This window comes from Hyperoodon ampullatus (assembly GCF_949752795.1).
Source record: "Hyperoodon ampullatus genome assembly, chromosome: 1".
Classification (NCBI taxonomy): Eukaryota; Metazoa; Chordata; class Mammalia; order Artiodactyla; family Ziphiidae; genus Hyperoodon; species Hyperoodon ampullatus.
Genome location: NC_136914.1, coordinates 109588862 through 109609393, shown reverse-complemented (window position 1 = coordinate 109609393; position 20532 = coordinate 109588862). Strand labels below are relative to the sequence as shown.

Below are 20532 nucleotides of genomic sequence, written 5' to 3'. Positions count from 1 at the left end.
TTAGCTCTTAGTTTTCCCTACTGTTACATAAAAAGTGCCCCCCCAAAGTGGAGGAAGTATTTTTAAAAACTGTGGAGAAAGAATAGGAGCAATTGAGAACAGCAATTTGAATGGAAGAGTAAATATTACTACACACAAAACTATTAACCATCATATGAGTTGTTTGGTGATCAGGGCACAATGTGTTAAACATGATCTCAACATGATAATTTGTCACTGATACATAGGTTTTATGCAACATTACAATTGTTCCTACTTAAGATAATGGTAAATAGACTCCCTATCAGCATTTTAGTGCAAAATATGTTACTTTCAGGAACAGATTATTGACAGTAAGTGGATAAGTGATGCTACGTGTATCTGACAAACAACAAGACGGCCGTGTGGCTGGAGTACAGTGAGGGAGAGTGAGACAAGATGTCTAAAAGGTAAGAAGGGGCAGACACTCTACACTGCAGTAGGGCATGCCCTGTAGGGCATGATAAGGACCCCGGATTTTATTCTGAGTGAGATGGGAAGCAAGTGGTAGATTTGGAGCAGAGGCATATGCTATGATATGACTTGTATTTTTAAATGATCCCTCTGGCTGCCATGTTGAGAACAGACCACAGAGGCCAAGAGTGAAAATGGTAATGCCAACTAGAAAGCTACTGCACCTCACCAGTCCAGAGCTGATGCAGGTCTGGAACAGGGTGGTAGTTGATGGGGTGGTGAGAAGTGCTAAGATTCCTGATATAGTCTTAAAGTTGACCCAATGTGGTCATGGGATGTAAAAGAAAGGACAGAGTCAAGGACAACTCCAAGGCTTTTGGCCTGAGCAACTAGAAAAAGCGAACTGTCATTAACTGCAAGGAGGCTGGCTGAGAGAATGGATATGGGAAGTAAGAGTTTAGTTTTGAACAGATTAAGTTTGAGAATGGATTGTAGGGTAGGCAGGTGGATATACGAATCTGCAGTTAGGAGAGGAAAAACTATTCAAGAAATTAAATTTGGGAGTTACCAGTATATAGATGAAATTCAATGAAAGTTAGTTAAATAAAATGTGCGAACTGAATATTGGGACACAAGTACTCCATCATTTCAGATTAAGTTGAAGAGCAATGAACAAAGGAGAGAGGCAAGGGACAGTCACTGAGGCCGAAGAGAAACCCCGAAAGTGGTATCCTGGAAGCCAAGTTCAAAAAGTGTTTCAGGAGAGTGAGCAGTTGTGTTGAATAATGCTGAAAGGTCCAGGAGGAGGAATAATGATAAATGACCATGGTACTTGGCAACATGTAGATCACTGCTGACCTTGACAAGAGCAGCTTCTGAAGGATGGATGAAACTTGACTGAAATGGTTCAAGAGAGAATGGGAGGACAAAAAGTGGAGATAGAGAATATAAAAAACTTTTCTGTAAAGAATAGCTGTTAAATGGGGCAGAGGAAATGTGAGGCATTTCAGCATGTTTGTATGTTTTTGGAAATGATGCAGGAGAAGAAAAACTGAAGATGTAGTAGAAGGGGGGGACATGTGCAGGAGCCTACTTCTGCGTACTTGAGAAGATGGGATCTAGTGTACAGGTAGGTGGCCTCAGATGGAGCAAAGGCAGTTACAAGGAAGGAAAGCAGCAAATAAAGATACAGTTGCAGGTAGGCTGATAGATTCGGTTGATGGAGGATATGCAAGTTCTCTTCTGATTACTTCAGCAGCAACAATGATATAGGAAATGAAGTCATCAGCTTTGAATAAGGAGTGGAGAGGAGTGGGTAGTGGAGGTTTCATAAGAGAGAGTGACACAATGTGAAATACTCTGACGAGAGGTAAAGTGGAGGGCTACGGACACTTAGTAGGATTGCACATACTGGAACTCACTTAAGGTTAGTGATCCCTCTAAAGTGAGACCAGTCAGTATGACTGTTTTCTCCAGGTTCCTCATCTATTCCTCGTGAGTGCAGGTGCAGAAGAGCTAAAGGCAGGATTTAACCAAGGTTGAAGTTTTTCCAAGGTAAGTATGACAAAAGGAGAGAAATGCTAGGAAAGAACAAAATGGTAAATCATAGAACTTTAGCTAAGTTGGAGTCAGAATACTGAAAGGAGAAAGCTGGAAACGTGGGAGGTGGTAGATAGTGTGGGACACTACTACAGAGACCAGACAAGATCTAGGGTACAACTGTGGGGTGGATGGCTAAAATAGGCACGAGAACAAGATCACTGGAGACAAAGAGGTCATCAAACTTAGGGGTCAAGGTATTAGATGGACAGTCGATATGTATTTTAAATCCAACAAGAAAAGTACCTGAAATAGTGAGAGGCAGAGACTGGGAGAGAAAGAGAATGAAGATACTTTGTGTTTTATTTTTAGGAGTGATGTAATTTATTCTCACTGACCACTAAAAACATCAGAGTATGCGTCACTTCAGGAATAGCATCATTTCCATACACAGTGCAGTACGAAATACTGCTTTTAGTGCGCACAGGAAGTAGCTATGTCATAGGCTGTGCATTTGCACTGAGTGCGCTGGAGAGGTGACAACCTGTGTGACAGAAGAGGCTAAAATTATGTGATGACCCAAGTATATGTTTAATTTTTTTCTCAGGTCTTAAAAAGTAATTGTAACTAAGACACCTTTTCCTCAACTACTTTAAGGTAAACATGTAATACATTTGCCTCTATTTCCAATGAATTACACATCTTAAAATAACAATACAAAAAAAGTTATTGATAACCTCCCCTAAGAATAAGCTATGAGAGAGACAGTTGATAGATAGTGGTCATTAAAATGATCATGTGAAGACTCTGTAATAACTCAAGAAGAAAATGTGTGTGTGTATATACATGCATGTATATGGATGTATAGTATAATTATGAATATCTATCCCCCAAGGCTAGGAATTTTAAAACCTGGAGGAAAAATATCAATTCAAAATTATAAAAAGTATTTGAGTTAGGGTGAACTATGAATACATTTTTTTCTCTTCTAGATTCTATTTCTCAAGTTTATATTACTTTTGTAATGAAATAATAAATGCCGTAGGATTTGTGAAGTGGTAGTAGGATGAATACTTCCCCCCAAAATCAGAGACATGCAAAGCTTTGTAATACTACATCTACCTATGTGCAGTTTAAGGCACTTTAACACGCAATATCTTTAACAGTTCACAATAACTACTTAAGGTAGGCAGGGCAGATATTTTGGTCCATATTTTCAAATGATGAAACTGAAGTTCAGAGAATGTAATTGACTTGCCTATAACTAGCAAGTGGTACACTGGAAACAGAATCCCACTATACTTTACTTACTACCTTCATACTTCCTTAAGAATTTTGAGTGCAGGAAACATGACTTACTAACGTTTAAATCCAAAGTACCACGTGATATAACTGCTGAATTATAATTTCTAGGATGATTAAATGAATGAATAAACAAAATTATACCCAATAGGTGAGTAATTCCTTAGTTATTTTTGAACACTGCATTATCTTTCACACTACCAAACCATTAACACCACTGTTCCTCAAAACATAAATAATCCACTTATTCTGCACAAGGATATGTGTTTTGTAACTTCAATCTAATTTAAAATGTGGTATACTGGCTTATTTTTTTTAATACACATTTTTGTCCAGTAAATAATCACTCTCAATTTTACTAGTTTTCACAATTGTTTAAAATTACAATTTATACAATGAAGAATAATGTACTAAATGGTTCTCAAGGAGCATAAAATAGTTAATTCAGCTATTAGAAACACTGGGAAAATCTAGCTACAGGAATTTCAGTGAGCTAAATTCCACAAATAAAATGAGTAAATGAATCACACCAGGGAGCATGCTAAAAATTACCAAAAATGTTCACTGTCTTCTTTCAGATCAAACAATACTTTATGATGATATTTCAAGTTACTTCATTTTTAAACCATGACTAATTACAATGCCAATGCTTCCAAAATCAACAATGATCTCAGTTTTAAAACATTCTTGTCAGGATAACGTTTTCTTACTAAAACATTACTCTCATTCTTTTTAGCCAACCCTAATATTGAGTTCCCAAAAGTTTAATCAGCTACATTTTTTTAAAAAACAAATAGGCCAATTGTTGTAACATTTGATGGAGCGGGGGTTCCAAAAATGTTATGAAAAAATAAATGACTACCTTAAACGGTAGTCTGAAAAAAATGCACTCTTTTGTCAGGAAGAACAGCTACATTTGAGCACATGCCATATTATTAGAGAAGATATAGTTTGCCCATTTTGGTTAAAAATTAAAAGCTATATTAGGAATCTTCTCATTGAACTAGATCACTATTAAAGAAATAAAAATTGATCCTCTTATGCATTCTGATTACTAATGTTATTCTCAAACTCCTATCAGGGTGCTGAAGTGGTCACTTAAGGAAGTATCAGGTAAGAGTAGTCCTGGGCTATGAGTTTAACCTAGTATACTTGGTATTCACACCAGAAGCTCAAAAGAATGCTGGTATTAGAGGAATATAATTTGGTGAAGTGTTATAAAAGGTTTTACCCTATCTTTTGATCAGCTTTAATGGTATAAATAAGCAAATGGCATGCAAGTTTCACAGGAAATGTTGATAAGGAAAATTGGTGTTTGGATTCAGGAATAAACCAAATAAAATGACAAATCTGAACAGGAGAATGAACACTTCAAGACAAATATGTCAGTCCCTATTACAAAGAGCTTAATAGCAATAATGTTATTCTCAAAAACACCTCTAGGCTTTGAAGAGGAGTATAGGTTAAACACAAGTTCCAACATCACTTAGAGTATCTTCTATGAAATGATAAACATTGTTTTTTCAATTTTAAAATATCTGTCTACATTTTATAATCCTATGAAGGTTTTTAAACTGAAGTGCTTCAGCATGAATTTGAAAAAAAAATCAGAAAAAGCACTGGTCTCAGAACAGTAAAAATAGTAACAATAATAGTAACAGCTACATTTATTAAATGCTTACTACATACCAAGCTCATGAATTACCTTTTTGAATCTCATAATAATCCAATGGAGTTAGATATTATTACATTATTATTATTCCCATTTTACAGAGGGAAAAATAAAAACCCAGAGTAAGTTAATCTGTCTTGGGTCACACAAATAATAAATGACAGGATAAAAAAACCAAGTATTCCCTGCCAAACAATGAAATTTTAAACTGTTTGAGAAGCCCAGTCATTGTTTTTACATGCTTGAAAGGTATATGAAACCCTAAAACACCTCTAAGGAGCCTTCTAAAAATAGATAATTATGTCTAAGCATCTTTACCTTTCATGAGAAAACTGAGGCCCAGGAAATAATGTAACTTGTTCAGGACACTACTGGTCCTGTTTTGTTTTTTTTTTAACATCTTTATTGGAGTATAATTGCTTTACAATGGTGTGTTAGTTTCTGCTTTATAACAAAGTGAATCAGCTATACATATACATATATCCCCATAACCCCTCCCTCTTGCGTCTCCCTGCCACCCTCCCTATCCCACCCCTCTAGCTGGTCACAAAGCACCAAGCTGATCTCCCTGTGCTATGTGGCTGCTTCCCACTAGCTATTTTACATTTGGTAGCGTATAAATGTCCATGCCACTCTCTCACTTCGTCCCAGCTTACCCTTCCCCCTCCCCGTGTCCTCAAGTCCATTCTCTACATCTGCATCTTTATTCCTGTTCTGCCCCTAGGTTCTTCAGGACTTTTTTTTTTTTTTAGATTCCATATATGTGTGTTAGCATATGGTATTTGTTTTTCTCTTTCTGACTTACTTCACTATCTATGACAGACTCTAGGTCCATCCACCTCACTACAAATAACTCAATTTCATTTCTTTTTATGGCTGAGTAATATTCCATTGTATATACATGCCACATCTTCTTTATCCATTCACCTGTCGATGGACACTTAGGTTGCTTCCATGTACTGGCAATTGTAAATAGTGCTGCAATGATCATTGTGGTACATGACTCTTTTTGAATTATGGTTTTCTCAGGGTATATGCCCAGTAGTGGGATTGCTGGGTCATATGGTAGTTCTATTTGTAGTTTTTTAAGGAACCTCCATACTGTTCTCCATAGTGGCTGTATCAATTTACATTCCCACCAACAGTGCAAGAGGGTTCCCTTTTCTCCACACCCTCTCCTTTGTAGATATTTTGATGATCAGTGTGAAGTGATACATCATTGTAGTTTTGATTGGCATTTCTCTAATGATTAGCAATGTTGAGCATCCTTTCATGTGTTTGTTGGCAATCTGTATATCTTCTTTGGAGAAATGTCCATTTAGGTCTTCTGCCCATTTTTGGATTGGGTTGTTTGTTTTCTTTGATATTGAGCTGCATGAGCTGCTTGTAAATTCTGGAGATTAATCCTTTGTCAGTTGCTTCATTTGCAAATATTTTCTCCCATTCTGAGGGTTATCTTTTCGTCTTGTTTATGTTTTCCTTTGCTGTGCAAAAGCTTTTAAGTTTCATTAGGTCCCATTTGTTTATTTTTGTTTTTGTTTCCATTTCTCTAGGAGGTGGGTCAAAAAGGATCTTGCTGTGATTTATGTCATAGAGTGTTCTGCCTATGTTGGTCCTGGTTTTTTTTTTTAATAAAGAATTTTGCTGCTTAAAAACATTTTAAAACTACTAACTTGGTGATTATCTCTTTCAGTTCTAAAATCTATGCTTCAAACTAGAAATACAATTGTTCAATCATCAAAAAGACAGAGTTCCATTACCTTATAGTTGAATTAAAGCATTTTCCAGCAAATACTTGATATCATCTTAATCTAGAAAAGTTTTAAGATGGCCTTAATTCTAAAGGAAGAAAATTAAAGGGTCTCCCTTCCTCCTTTTTTTTTTTTTTTTTTTTTGCGGTACGCAGGCCTCTCACTGCTGTGGCCTCTCCCGCTGCGGAGCACAGGCTCCGGACGTGCAGGCTCAGCAGCCATGGCTCACGGACCCAGCCGCTCCGCGGCATGCGGGATCCTCCCAGACCGGGGCACGAACCCATGTCCCCAGCATCGGCAGGCGGACTCCCAACCACTGTGCCACCAGGGAAGCCCTCCCTTCCTCCTTTTTAACGACATTTATATTAGCAAAGATTTACATCTTCTATGCCTTCTTTTTTTCGGTGGATGGGACCCATTCAACAATCATGAAATCAATTTAATGATTCATAAATGGAATTAAAAGAAACTGAAAATAACTAGAATTAAAAAAGTCAAGTGACTATACTATAAATAGCAAGGGCTAAGTATTGTTTCACGAAATCTGTCTGCTTATGTTACTGTGCATTCAGTAATAATGTAAAATGTATTTCTTACTGTGGATCTCAATCAAAATAAACTGAAAGCCATAATGCTAGAGTCCCAAGTCACTTTCACATGTAATATATCTGATATGAAAAGAGTTATTTAGTTACATTTTGATGATTGATATTTCCAGGATCTACACCTAAAATATTTTGCTTTTTGTAATTACAGTAAAATTACTTACATGCTGAAGAGCCAACCCTACCAAGACATGCAAGGGAATTCTAGGAATGCAGCCTGTACAACAGTTTTCCCAAGAAACATAAAGATAAAAATACTTGTAAAGAAACAAACATAATGTTTAAAGAAAGTATCTGAAAGAAACCAGGGCTCCTTGAAGAGATGGTGATTCCAACTGTGGGCAGAAAAACAAAAGATGAACATGGAACATGTTCCCTGGCCAGAAAGCAAAGAAGCTAATCAGAGATTAGGTTGTGTCAAAGGACGCAGAGTCAGCTTAAAGGTTTCCCACTGATCAAAGATGGGACAAATTGGCTTCAAAGAGAATAACTGTAATAGATTGAAACACAAATATATAAAAATATGAGAGTTCAAATAAAACAAAACATTGACCACCTCCATGCTAGAACATCAACTTATTATTCTAAAATGAAGGAACCAAGTATTTTTTTCCTCCTTCTCCTCCTCTGCATTTATATCCAGAGAGTTAATGAAAGAAAGTTCTTCTTTGAGAGAATTCTAGGTTTAAAAATAAATGAAGAACTTCCCTGGTGGCCCAGTGGTTAAGAATCCGCCTGCCAATGTAGGAGACATGGGTTAGAGCCCTGGTCCGGGAAGATCTCACATGCCATGGAGCAACTAAGCCCACGCGCCACAACTACTGAGCCTGTGCTCTAGAGCCCACAAGCCACAACTACTGAAGCGTGCGCGCCTAGAGCCCGTGCTCCACAACAAGACAAGCCACCGCAATGAGAAGCCTGTGCACCGCAATGAAGAGTAGCCCCTGCTCTCTGCAACTAGAGAAAGCCCGTGCACAACAACAAAGACCCAGCGCAACCAAAAATAAATAAATAAATAATTTTTTTAAAAAAGAGAGAGAGAAAAGAATCAAGATAAAATATAAATAAATAAAGGACAAATTTAGAAAGTCACCAAATTATAACCCATAATGAAATAATGAATGACCTGCAATAGCTGCTAATACCATTACACAGAAGATTGATAGGGAACTTTATAATGGATGGATCAGGCTGACAACACCTGAACCCACTGGTCAGTTTTAACATGAGTAAAAGTGAGACAAGACCTCCAAATGGGATACAGTAGAAAGTACATTGTCCTAAAAGAGAACCTGAAACTAATCAGTCCTCTAGATCTGACTACAAGTTGTAGGAAACACAGGGGATAGAAAAAGATGTTTAAAAAGACCACAAAGACGTAATCAGATAAATTCAAAATATGGAAAATGTATAAGATCTGGCTTCTTCAATAAATAATGGCAAGGAAAAAAGTAGATGGGAAATTGTTAAAGATTAAAAGAAACTTAAAAGACTCACCTAAATGCAATGTTGTAGACCTTGTTTGCATCTTGACTTGCACAGATCAGAAGAGAACTTCCTCAGAATTGGGGCAATTTGAACACAGACTGGACATCAGATGATATTCAGAACTTATTTTTTATTTTGTTAGATGTGATAATGGTAATGTGGTTTTGTTATAAAGAAAAAGATATTTTAAAAAATCTTTAAGACTAATGCATGACATATGCAGAAATCCAATTAGTAGACTGATACGTAGCAAACAACTTAACATGTAGATAGTCCCTTTTCAAGAAAAATAATTCATCTTTCTGCTAGCTACTGGAATTCCAAATCACTAAAAGCACACTGTCACCCAACTTTCTACTTTCTTTTTTTAAATTAATTAATTAATTTATTTTTGACTGCATTGGGCCTTCTTTGTTGCACGCGGGCTTTCTCTAGTTGCGGCAAGCAGGGGTTACTCTTTGTTGCGGTGCGCAGGCTTCTCATTGCGGTGGCTTCTCTTGCTTCAGAGCACAGGTTCTAGGTGCGCGGGCTTCAGTAGTTTTGGCTTGTGGGCTCTAAAGCGCAGGCTCAGTAGTTATGGCACACGGGCTTAGTTGCTCCGAGGCATGCGGGATCTTCCCAGGACCAGAGCTCGAACCCGTGTCTCCGGCATTGGCAGGCAGATTCTTAACCACTGCGCCACCAGGGAAGCCCCAACTTTCTACTTACAAAGGAAGGTATTAAGAATAACTCAGCTGGGTAAATGTCAGACAACCAAGTTATATTTCTGCCTCAGGATGTTTTTTCCTATTTAAAATGTAAAGGTATTCTCCATATAAAATACTTTAAAATGTCACAAATACATAATTATACTGTATCGCTGTAAATGTTGTATTAGAAAACTTACTGAATAGCAGAACTGAAGGACAAGCACATTTCATGATCTTCTTGAAGCACTGAACTTATTTTCTTCCCTGTAGCTTTGCTTATAGATGTCTTCAGTTTCTTAGCTAATTTTTTTGATGTGTTGGTTATAGAAGAGTCTTCTGTACAGCAACTATATACTTCCACCTTTATCTGAAAGTCTGGCCCTGCTTCATTACTAAAAACAAGGACAATCATAATGTTAGAAATTTAACTCAGTACAGAATAAAATAACATCCTGTGATGTTTTCATAACATTTAAAAGCAGCATTTGGAAAAGGTTTATGTTAATATATGTTAATGAGATAGAATATCCGTGTGTTTATTTAGTATCTAAATGACCTGAGAGAGTCACTGCAACTTCTAGAGCTACCGGCTTCTAAAGTAGGGCAATCTTAACTCAATATAACCAATATTTACAGGCAAATTATTTAAAGGAAAAGAATAAAATGCCCTGGTCATTTTGTTGCCAATGATATTTCTCCTTTTCATTCCTATAATATAGCTGTTTTTAAGGTATTTACATTATATTATGATTTCCTGAAATCACGATTCCTCCAAAGGAAAAAGATTTGAAAACAAAAAACACAAAGAAGGGCTTCCCTGGTGGCGCAGTGGTTGAAAGCCCGCCTGCCGATGCAGGGGACACAGGTGCGTGCCCTGGTCTGGGAGGATCCCACATGCCGCAGAGCGGCTAGGCCCATGAGCCATGGCCGCTGAGCCTGCGCGTCCGGAGCCTGTGCTCCGCAACGGGAGAGGCCACAGCAGTGAGAGGCCCGTGTACCGCAAAAACAAAAAACAAAAAACAAAAAAAACACACAAAGAAAATTAAAAGAAACAAAAGCTTTCTTCTGCTGAAACCTTTAGTTTTCATGTCTTTTTCATAAAGAGTCACAGTCCACTCAACACCGTGCCCCTCCTCCCTGCTCCATCTTTGTACCTAATAGCTCTAAAATAACATTTCACTATTTAGTTGTACAGGAGAAAACAAACAAACAAAATGAATATAAAGAGATATATTTCAAGGCATGAACTCCTTGAGGGGGAGTGATGTCTTGGTAATCTTTGTATTCTTAATCTAGCATAAAAGATATTCAGTATGTATTTATTAAACCAATATGCAGAAAATCTGCAATGCCAAGATTGGCTTTGCTCTTTCTCAGACACAGTGAACTATCTTTACTATAAATGATTGTGGTGATGTTACTAACAGTAAAATATACTTCAAATCGCAAAGGAGGTCCATCAGCAGTATATGCTGTCTGCAGAGGACAATCCATCAGCCTCAGAGATTTTAAAAACGCAGCATAGACTTTTTAAGATTTAAATAGCCAAACTATAGTTTGAATAAATCCAAGGAATAACTTCCAAATATTTTTATAGTTTATTATTTGGCAACTCTGAAACATACAGTATTCCTGGTAATGACTAACAAATGTCAATATTTAGAGAAAAACCAGAGATTCATAAATATTGAATACTTATTAAAACAATCATAACAAAAAGCACATTTTAAAATAACATTTAGAACATCTGTGAGCAGTTATTTTTAGAACAATTTAAAATATTTACAGAATTAAAAAAAAATTATAAATCATGAGTTGTCTTCCCAAGTAACTTGCATTGTTCTTTCTGTGAAAAAAATTATGATTTTTGTCTTTGTGGTAAAAACAAACAATAGCAAAGTGATGTGAAGAAAAGAGTCCATTAACAGGATGATTTTGGCAGGAAAAGATGTACTAGTAATAGTTGATAATGGAAATAAGTATATTTAGATAAATAATAAATATTTATTTTTAAGTCTCAATTATGTAAACATTTGGCAATATCTGGGGCATCCTAAATAAATTCCTTTGGTTCAACAGAACTTATAAGATGGCCTGCACTACTGCTGGTAACTCAGAAAAATGTATTATATTTTTCTGTGCTGTACGATTACTTATGGGACACTGAACCAAAGCCACAAAACATGGTTTGCAATCGTTTTTTTAATGCTACATGAGTGGCAAAACTAGTACTTTCAATCTCAACTGTATATAGCTCCATAGCTAAAGATGGAAAAAACATGTATATTGATTTTAATAGTTAAGTAGTTATTAATATTTGGATGCAAAGATACTGTCTTTGAAACTCTGTAAGAAATACAAATCACATACTGATTTAGGCCAATAGAAAAAAAGGCCAGGAAAAACTTATGTTAGTTAAAAATGATTTCTATGGCTACCTGAGGAGTTCTTTCTGGTTCTATATTATGACCACAATAAAATGAGCCTGTAAAAGAGCAGGGGCAATAAAAACAGCCCTGAGGATCACCCAATTTTTTATTGTTTTGGAGTGAAAACATGAAAGAAGTGCACCATAAGAAAAAGAACATCTCAAAATTTTACCAAAGTACTTTGCCTATGGTACATATTTCAGAACTATCTTATAAAGTTGTTATACTATTTTGGTATTTCTGTAACCAAATCTCCTATATGAGATGTAAGAAACTCTTTTATGTCCAAATTCACTTTATATAAAATAATGTTATAATGAGATTCCATTGTATTCATAGTGTTACTACTAATATTACATGATTTCCACTTTATTTTACACTGGAAAAATCTCAAATGCAGAAATGGGCTTATTTTGAATAATGCAGTGTTCAAAATCAATTTAAACATTTAAAGATTTTAATGCTTCAAAAATAATCCAATAAATTTGCCTTCCTTTGAAAAAGGGAGAATCTTAGATTCTTTTCATTCAATGAAGATTTAAAAATACTTACAATATGGTCATATTTTCAAAACATATATCTGTGATTGTTTTATCCACAATCACCATGTCAGTATCAAAAACTTCAGCTCCCATTTTGAATAAACAAAAAATGGCATAGTGCTGTGATCCTAGAGAAGAAAAACAACATAACACAATGATTCATGTGATGAATCATGCCTATATTATGTTAAAATCTGCTTGAAAATGAAAATAATTAGTCTAAATATTTGCTAATAGATTCTTATTTTCATACATTGTACACTGTAATCCTTTAACTTTTTATAGAGACTGTTTTGCCAATATATATTAATAGCTTGCCCAACTAAAGCACAACAATTGAAGTAGGGAGTATCAAAAAATAAAGTTAAAAATATAGGCCTCTCAGCAGCCTAAAGTAACCACCAAACTCACAAATTTTATTCCTAGAAAACTCTTTAAGCTTTAATTAATAGCAAATTTATTATGTTATGTATATACTATTACCCCTGTCATTTGGTTTCCAAGTATATTTTAAGAAAAATAAGTTTTCTATTATGAGAGGTTAGGAGCAAGCACATTAACAGCAAAACATTTTCCATCAAACTGAAAGGGAGGAAACCACAAAAACAATAAAAAGTAGACATGTGAACACAAAAACCATAGCTGCTGGGCCTTCTAATTTGATGATGTTTTTAAAAAGTATTAGGTGATTAAAGGACTGAAACCTCATTACTGAGAAAATGTACCTCTTCAGAAAAACTTAACTCTCTACTGTAATCAGAAAGATGTACTTAATAACTGCATGTATTCCTTTGTAAAGTAATTTATATTTCCTAATTGAATAACAAATATACTAACCTGATTTTGGATTTTTCATATAAAACTAATTGTGCTCAATGTGATTCAGTTTTTAAAGTATGAGGAACAAAGCTATCACAATAGACAAGAAAGATAAAGGATTATCATATCTTTTCTGCTTTGCCTCTAACAGCGAGAAATCATTTGAGGTTAATTTCCATGACCCACAATGCATGGATTTGTTAAGACTATATGAAGCCATAAAATGCTGAAGGGGAAAACAATCAGATCAAGCTAAAAATCTTTTCCTCTTACATCCTGTTAAATAATCTGAAGTAAGAAAACAAGGCAGAAAGATCTCCAAGATCTCTGGTCAAATAATGTTGCCTTTACCATGACTCCTTAAACATTTCCTTTTATTGCACAATTCCCTTCTCTACTACCTGTTACTCACCATCCTTGCACAGGTTCCTATCAACAAGATTCTGCTTATTCTGTCAAAAGACATCCATTTATTTCAGTGGGGAAGCAGTTTTTTCTCCTAATAATCTCAAATTTACTACATATTACAGAAAATATTTCAATTACAATTAAAATCATACATACGTTCTTTATTGCTGAAGTGATCAGAGTCTTTCCACATTAGTGGTATACGAATATCTATAGAGGAGGGGGAAAAGAAATGACAAGTAATAATTTTGGTAAATTTCATTTCTTAGAGTGAAATAAACCTCTGAATTCCATAATGGATTCTGACCATTAAAGCCAATATTTATTTATTTAAATATTCAAACACAATGTTTTCTCTTAAAAGCAGCTTAGACTAGGAATATAAAATCTGTTATATTTATTTTACTAAAAAACCCCACCAACTACTACTCAAGAAATTAATTGATTAAGAAAGGTCTGTAATAAGCTTATGCCATAAAATTTTCTTTTCATGATTTATGTTTTTGAAATAGGTGAAATTTGGGTAACCTAGTGTTCAATTTCTATTTTGGGTAAGCAGTAGCAGCAAATGTAGTTAAATACATTTCAAAATCATAGAATAGTAGAGGTAGAAATGACTTTAGAACTTTTGTCCACTATGCAAACTTTAAAGATGAAGAAAATTAAGTTGTCTAAGATTGACTTGTCTAAGATCATTGGTTTCTGGTAGAGACCCAGCTCTTGACAAACAAATCCAAGATCTCTCCATTAAGAAGATTTAACTTGTCTACAAAAGAATTTGCAGATCTTTGTATATTCATGTTACAAACTGTAGCATTTTCCTTAAGAAAACTAGAAAGAGGAATGTATTACTTCTTTCAGGCCAAGAAAAGGGCGTACTTTCTAAAAGTGAGCTAAACATATTTCTCTCATTCACACATTCTTCAAACTCCAAAGTGACTGTGTTAACAATCTTTATTCCAGAAATTAATCTAGAGCTTTGACACAGTCAAAATTTTGCCTTCCTAGTTTTCTCCATTCTTCCCTTTACTTTTAATACTAGGTTAACATTATGTAGTAACAATTTTCCTCTGACATTCTTATGCTATCTGCATAGTTTCAAAGTTAGAGAATTAAGGTATTACCAAATAGATTAAGATGTGTGATTACAGCATAACACAGCACAGTAGAAATCTCAATGACAAAGTGAAGTTAGTTTTAATTTTTAATGTTGTACTCAATATAAAAATGATATTGAACCTTTCTGGAAAATTTCTGTTTAAGACATTTCTTTATTACACTTAGGAAGTTTATTTGCATATTTTTCATACCTATTAATTATGCCACTTTCAAATAATTATAAATCTTTCTGAACATAAGCTATTTGGCTACCTTTATGATGTGCTTCACTTTTAGATTCCATGACCTTTTGTCTACATTTTTATTTGTTTAGAATTCTAAGGTTCTTAGTGCCTATTTCCAATTTCCTTTCTAGAACATCTTTGTATTACTCCATCCCTACCCTGCCCAACCAGGTAGAAATGTATGAGTGCTCTTCCCACTGCTGCCTCAGCACCTTTGATAAAAATATGACTTATTGAGCTCTCCGCATGTGCCAAGCTAAACACTTTACATACATTTCATCCAACAATAATTTTTAAAATATATTTACTAATTTATGGTTGTGTTTTCATTGTCATTTGTCTCAACGTATTTTTAAATTCCCTCTTCGATTTCATCACTGACCCATTGGTTTTTTAGTACCATGTTGTTTAGTCTCCATGTAATTGCTTTTTCTTGTTTCTCTGTGTGGTTTATTTTCAGTTTCATGCCGTTGTACATGGAAAAGATGCTTGAAAAACTTTCTATCCTCTTAAATTTGCTGAGGCTTGTTTTGTGTCCTAGTATGTGGGTCTTTCCTAGAGAGTGTTCCATGTGCACTTGAAAAGAATGTATATTCTGGATTTTTTGGACATAATGTCCTGAAAATATCAATTAAGTTTAAATGACTGTAAAAACACAACCATTCAAAATCTGTGGCATGCAGCAAAGGCAGTCCTGAGAGGGAACTTCATAGTAATACAGGCCTTCCTCAAAAAACAAGAAAAATCTCAAATAAATAACCTAACCTACCACCTGAAAGAATTAGGAAAAAAAAGAACAAACTAAACCTAAAGTCAGCAGAAGGAAGAAAACAATAAAGATCAAAGAGGAAATAAATAGAGATTTAAAAACTATTTTAAAAAACCAATAAAAATAAGAGCTGGTTTTTTGAAAGGGTAAACAAAATGGACAAACCTCTAGTCAGGCTCACCAAGAGAGAGGACCCAAATAAACAAAATAAGAAATGAAAGAGGAGAAGTAAGAATGGATACTGCAGAAATAGAAAAAACCACAAGAGAACACTATGAGCAATTATATGCCAACAAACCGAACAACCTAGAAGAAATGGACAAGTTTCTAAAAACATATAGCCCACCTAAATTGAATCAAGAATCAAGAAGAAACGGATCATTTGAACAGACCAATCACTAGAAGTGAAACAGAATCTCCAAAAAAACCCAAAACCAAAACCAAAAACTCCAGGGGCTTCTCTGGTGGTGCAGTGGTTGTGAATCCACCTGCCAATGCAGGGGACACGGGTTCAAGCCTTGGTCCGGGAAGATCCAACATGCTGCGGAGCAACTAAGCCCATGCGTCACAACTACTGAACCTATGCTCTAGAGCCCACAAGCCACAACTACTGAGCCCGTGTGCCACAACTACTGAAGCCCACACGCCTAGAGCCGGTGTTCCGTGACAAGAGAAGCCACCACGATGAGAAGCCCGCGCACCGCAATGAAGAGTAGCTCCCACTCACCTCAACTAGAGAAAGCACGCGCCCAGCAACGAAGACCCAACACGGGCAAAAATTTAACAAAAAAATAATTAATTAAACAAACAAACAAAAAAACCCCAAAAACTCCCTGCAAAACAAAGTCCAGGACTGGATGGCTTCACTGTGGCATTCCACCAAACATACAAAGAACTCAGACCAATCCTTCTCAAACTATATCAAAACACTGAAGAGGAGGGAACACTCCCAAAGTCATTCTATGAAGCCACCATCACCCTGATACCAAAATCAGACAAAAGCACTACCAAAAAAGAAAATTACAGGCCAATATCTTTGATGAATACAGATGCAAAAATTCTCAACAAAATATTAGCAAATCAAATCCAACAACACATAAAAAAGACCGTATGCCATGATCAAGTTGGATTTATCCCAGGGTCACAAGGATGGTTCAACATATGCAAATCAATCAATGTGATACACCACATCAACAAAAGAAAGGACAAAAACCACATGATTATCTCGATAGATGCAAAAACAGCACTTGATAAAATTCAACATCCATTCATGATAAAAACTCTTACCAAAGTGAGTATAGAGGGAACATATCTCAACATAATAAAAGCTATTTATGGCAAACCTACAGCTGACATAATACTCAATGGTGAGAAGTTGAAAGCCTTCTCACTAAATTCGGGAACAAGACAAGGATGTCCAATCTAACCACTTTTATTTTTATTTTTTGGTCGCACCTCATAGTTTGTGGGATCTTAGTTCCCCAACCAGGAACTGAACCCGGGCCCAAGAAGTGAAAGCACAAAGTCTTAACCACTGGACCGCCAGGGAATTCCTTCACCACTTCTATTCAATGTAGCATTGGAAGTCTAGCCACAGCAATCAGACAAGAAAAAAAGAAATAAAATGTATCCAGATTGGAAGGCAATAGGTTACATTGTCATTATATGCAGATGACATGACAGTATATAGAAAGAACCCTAAAGACTCCACACAAAAACTATTAGAACTGATAAACAAATTCAGCAAGGTAGCAGGATACAAGATTAACATACAGAAATCTGTTGCATTTATTTATGATAACAATGAAATACCAGAAAGAGAAAGTTTAAAAAAATCACTTTTAAAATCACATCAAAAAAATAAAATACTTAGGAATAAACCTGACCAAGGAGGTGACATATGCTGAGAACTATAAAAACACTGATAAGGGAAATTAAAGATGATTTAAAGAAATGGAAAGATATACCATGCTCTTGGATTGGAAGAATTAATATTGTTAAAATGGCCATATTACCCAAAGCAATCTACAGAATTAATGCGATCCCTGTCACATTAACCCTTGTCACTTTATACCAAACTTGAATAATCCCAAAATTTATACAGAACCATAAAAGACCCAGAATTGTCAAAGCAATCCTGAGGAAAAAGAACAAAGCTAGAGCCATAATTCTCCCAGACTTCAGACAATACCTCAAAGCTACAGTAATCAAAACAGCATGGACTGGCACAAAAACAGACATATGGATCAACAAAACAGAAAAGAGAGCCCAGAAATAAACCCACACACCAATGGTCAATTAATTTTCAACAAAGGAGGCAAGAATATAAATGGAAAAAAGACAATCTCTTTGGCAAGTGATGTTGGGAAAGCTGGACAGCTACATGTAAATCAATGAAGTTAGAACACTCCCTCAACACCATACACAAAAACTCAAAATGGCTTAAACACTTAAATATAAAACAGGATACCATAAAACTCCTAGAAGAGAATATAAGCAAAACATTCTCTGACATAAATCATACCGATGTTTTCTTAGGTCAGTCTCCCAAGGCAATAGAAATAAAAGCAAAAACAAACAAATGGGACCTAATCAAACTTAAAAGCTTTTGCACAGCAAAGGAAATCATAAACGAAGCGAAAAGACAATCTATGGACTGGGAGAAAGTATTGATATTTGTAAATGATGCGATCCACGACGCCTTAATTTCCAAAACATATAAACAGCTCATACCACTCAGGAACAAAAAAAACAAACAAGTCAATCAAAAAATGGGCAGAAATCCTAAATAGACATTTCTCCAAAGAAGACATACAGATGGCCAACAGGCACATAAAGATGCTCAACATCACTATTTTTTAGAGAAATGCAAATCAAAACTACAAAAATTACCTGACCAGTGAGGTACCATCTCATGCTGGTCAGGATGGCCATCATTAAAAAGTCTACAAATAACAAATGCTGGAGCGGGTATGGAAAAAAGGGAACCCTCCTACACTGTTGGTGGGAATGTAAATTGGTGCAGCCACTATGGAGAACAGTATGGAAGTTCCTCAAAAAACTAAAAATAGAGTTGCCATGTGATCCAGCAATCCCACCCTGGGCATATATCCGGACAAAACTATAATTTGAAAAGATGCATGCACACCAATGTCCATAGCAGCACTATTTACAATAGCCAAGACATGGAAGCAACCTAAATGTCCATTGAGAGATGAATGAATAAAAAAGATGTGGTACATAAATACAATGGAATACTACTCAGCCATAAAAAAGAATGAAATAATGCCATTTGCAGCAATATGAATGGACTTAGATATTATCATACTGTGAGGCAAGTCAGAAAGAGAAAGACAAACACCATATGGTATCATTTATATTTGGGATCTAAAATATGACACGAACTTATTTACAAAACAGAAATAGACTCACAGACATAGAGAACAAACTTACAGTTACCAAAGGGGAAAGGGGGTGGGCGAGGGATAAGTTAGGAGTTTGGGATTAGCAGATATAAACTACTATATATAAAATAAACAACAGGTCCTACTGTTTAGCACAGGGAACTATATTCATATCTTGTAATAACCTATAATAGAGAAGAATATGAAATAGAATATATATATATACACACACATATATGTATAACTGAATCACTTTGTTGTATGCCAGAAAGTAACACAACATTGTAAACTGACTGTACTTCAATTAAATATACATATATTTACTAATTTAATAGTCAAGTGACAGGATTTAATTGTTTACATTTTCTTTTCTTTTTTAAAATATTTATTTATTTATTTGGCTGCACCGGATCTTAGTTGCAGCACACGGGATCTTCATTGCTGCATGTGGGATCTTTAGTTGTGGCATGTGGGATCTAGTTCCCTGACCAGGAATTGAAGGCAGGCCCCCTGTATTGGGAACATGGAGTTTTAGCCACTGGACATTTGCATTTTCTTGACTAAGAAAAATGTTAATAAACTTACTGGCCAGTTCAGTAAATATGTTTGTATCCATGGCCCATTTTTCTTTTTCTTTTTAAAAATATATTCATGGTTTGTACTTTAAAAAATTAATTATTTAGGGACTTGCCTGGTGGTGCAGTGATTAAGAATCTGCCTGCCGAGGCAGGGGACACGGGTTCGAGCCCTGGTCTAAGAAGATCCCACATGCTGCAGAGCAACTAAGCCCAGGCGCCACAACTACTGAGCCTGTGCTCTAGAGCCTGCAAGCCACAACTACTGAGCCCGTGCTCTAGAGCCTGTGAGCCACAACTACTGAGCCTGTGTGCCACAACTACTGAAGCCCGTGAGCCTAGAGCCTGTGCTCCGCAACAAGAGAAGCCACCACAATGAGAAGCCCATGCACGGCAACAACAAATAACCCCCGCTCGCCTCAACTAAAGAAAGCCCACGTGGCAATGAAGACCCAATGCAGCCCAAGTAAATGAATAAATGAATAAATGAATGAATGAGTGAATCTTAAAAAATTAATTATTTAATATTTGTAAGATTTTTGAGTATGTGAGGTAAACATATAAATATTCTTCTTATAAAAACAGTTCCAGCTCCATTTATATATTTAATAGGCCTCCTCTTCTTCACTGATTGAATGATGCCATCTTTATCATATATGCCATTCTGAGTAAGTGTCCTTTCCTTGGCTATATGCTTTATAGATCTAATTGAATTGTTATCTATCCTGATACCAATACCATACCATCATAACCATTGAAACTTTA

At 35.7% G+C, this 20532-nt stretch overlaps 1 protein-coding gene across 1 annotated transcript in view; it reads right to left on the bottom strand.

Annotated features, from left to right (window-relative positions):
• The window catches only part of RTKN2 (rhotekin 2), a gene marked incomplete at both ends in the record, with an annotated part of 68414 nt that overhangs the window by 32875 nt on the left and 15007 nt on the right, over nt 1–20532 (bottom strand). Inside the window, 3 exons of the mRNA XM_079711169.1 lie at nt 9676–9870; nt 12460–12577; nt 13833–13886. Coding sequence (XP_079567295.1) covers nt 9676–9870; nt 12460–12577; nt 13833–13886 — 367 coding nt within the window. The remainder of the gene's footprint in view (nt 1–9675; nt 9871–12459; nt 12578–13832; nt 13887–20532) is intronic.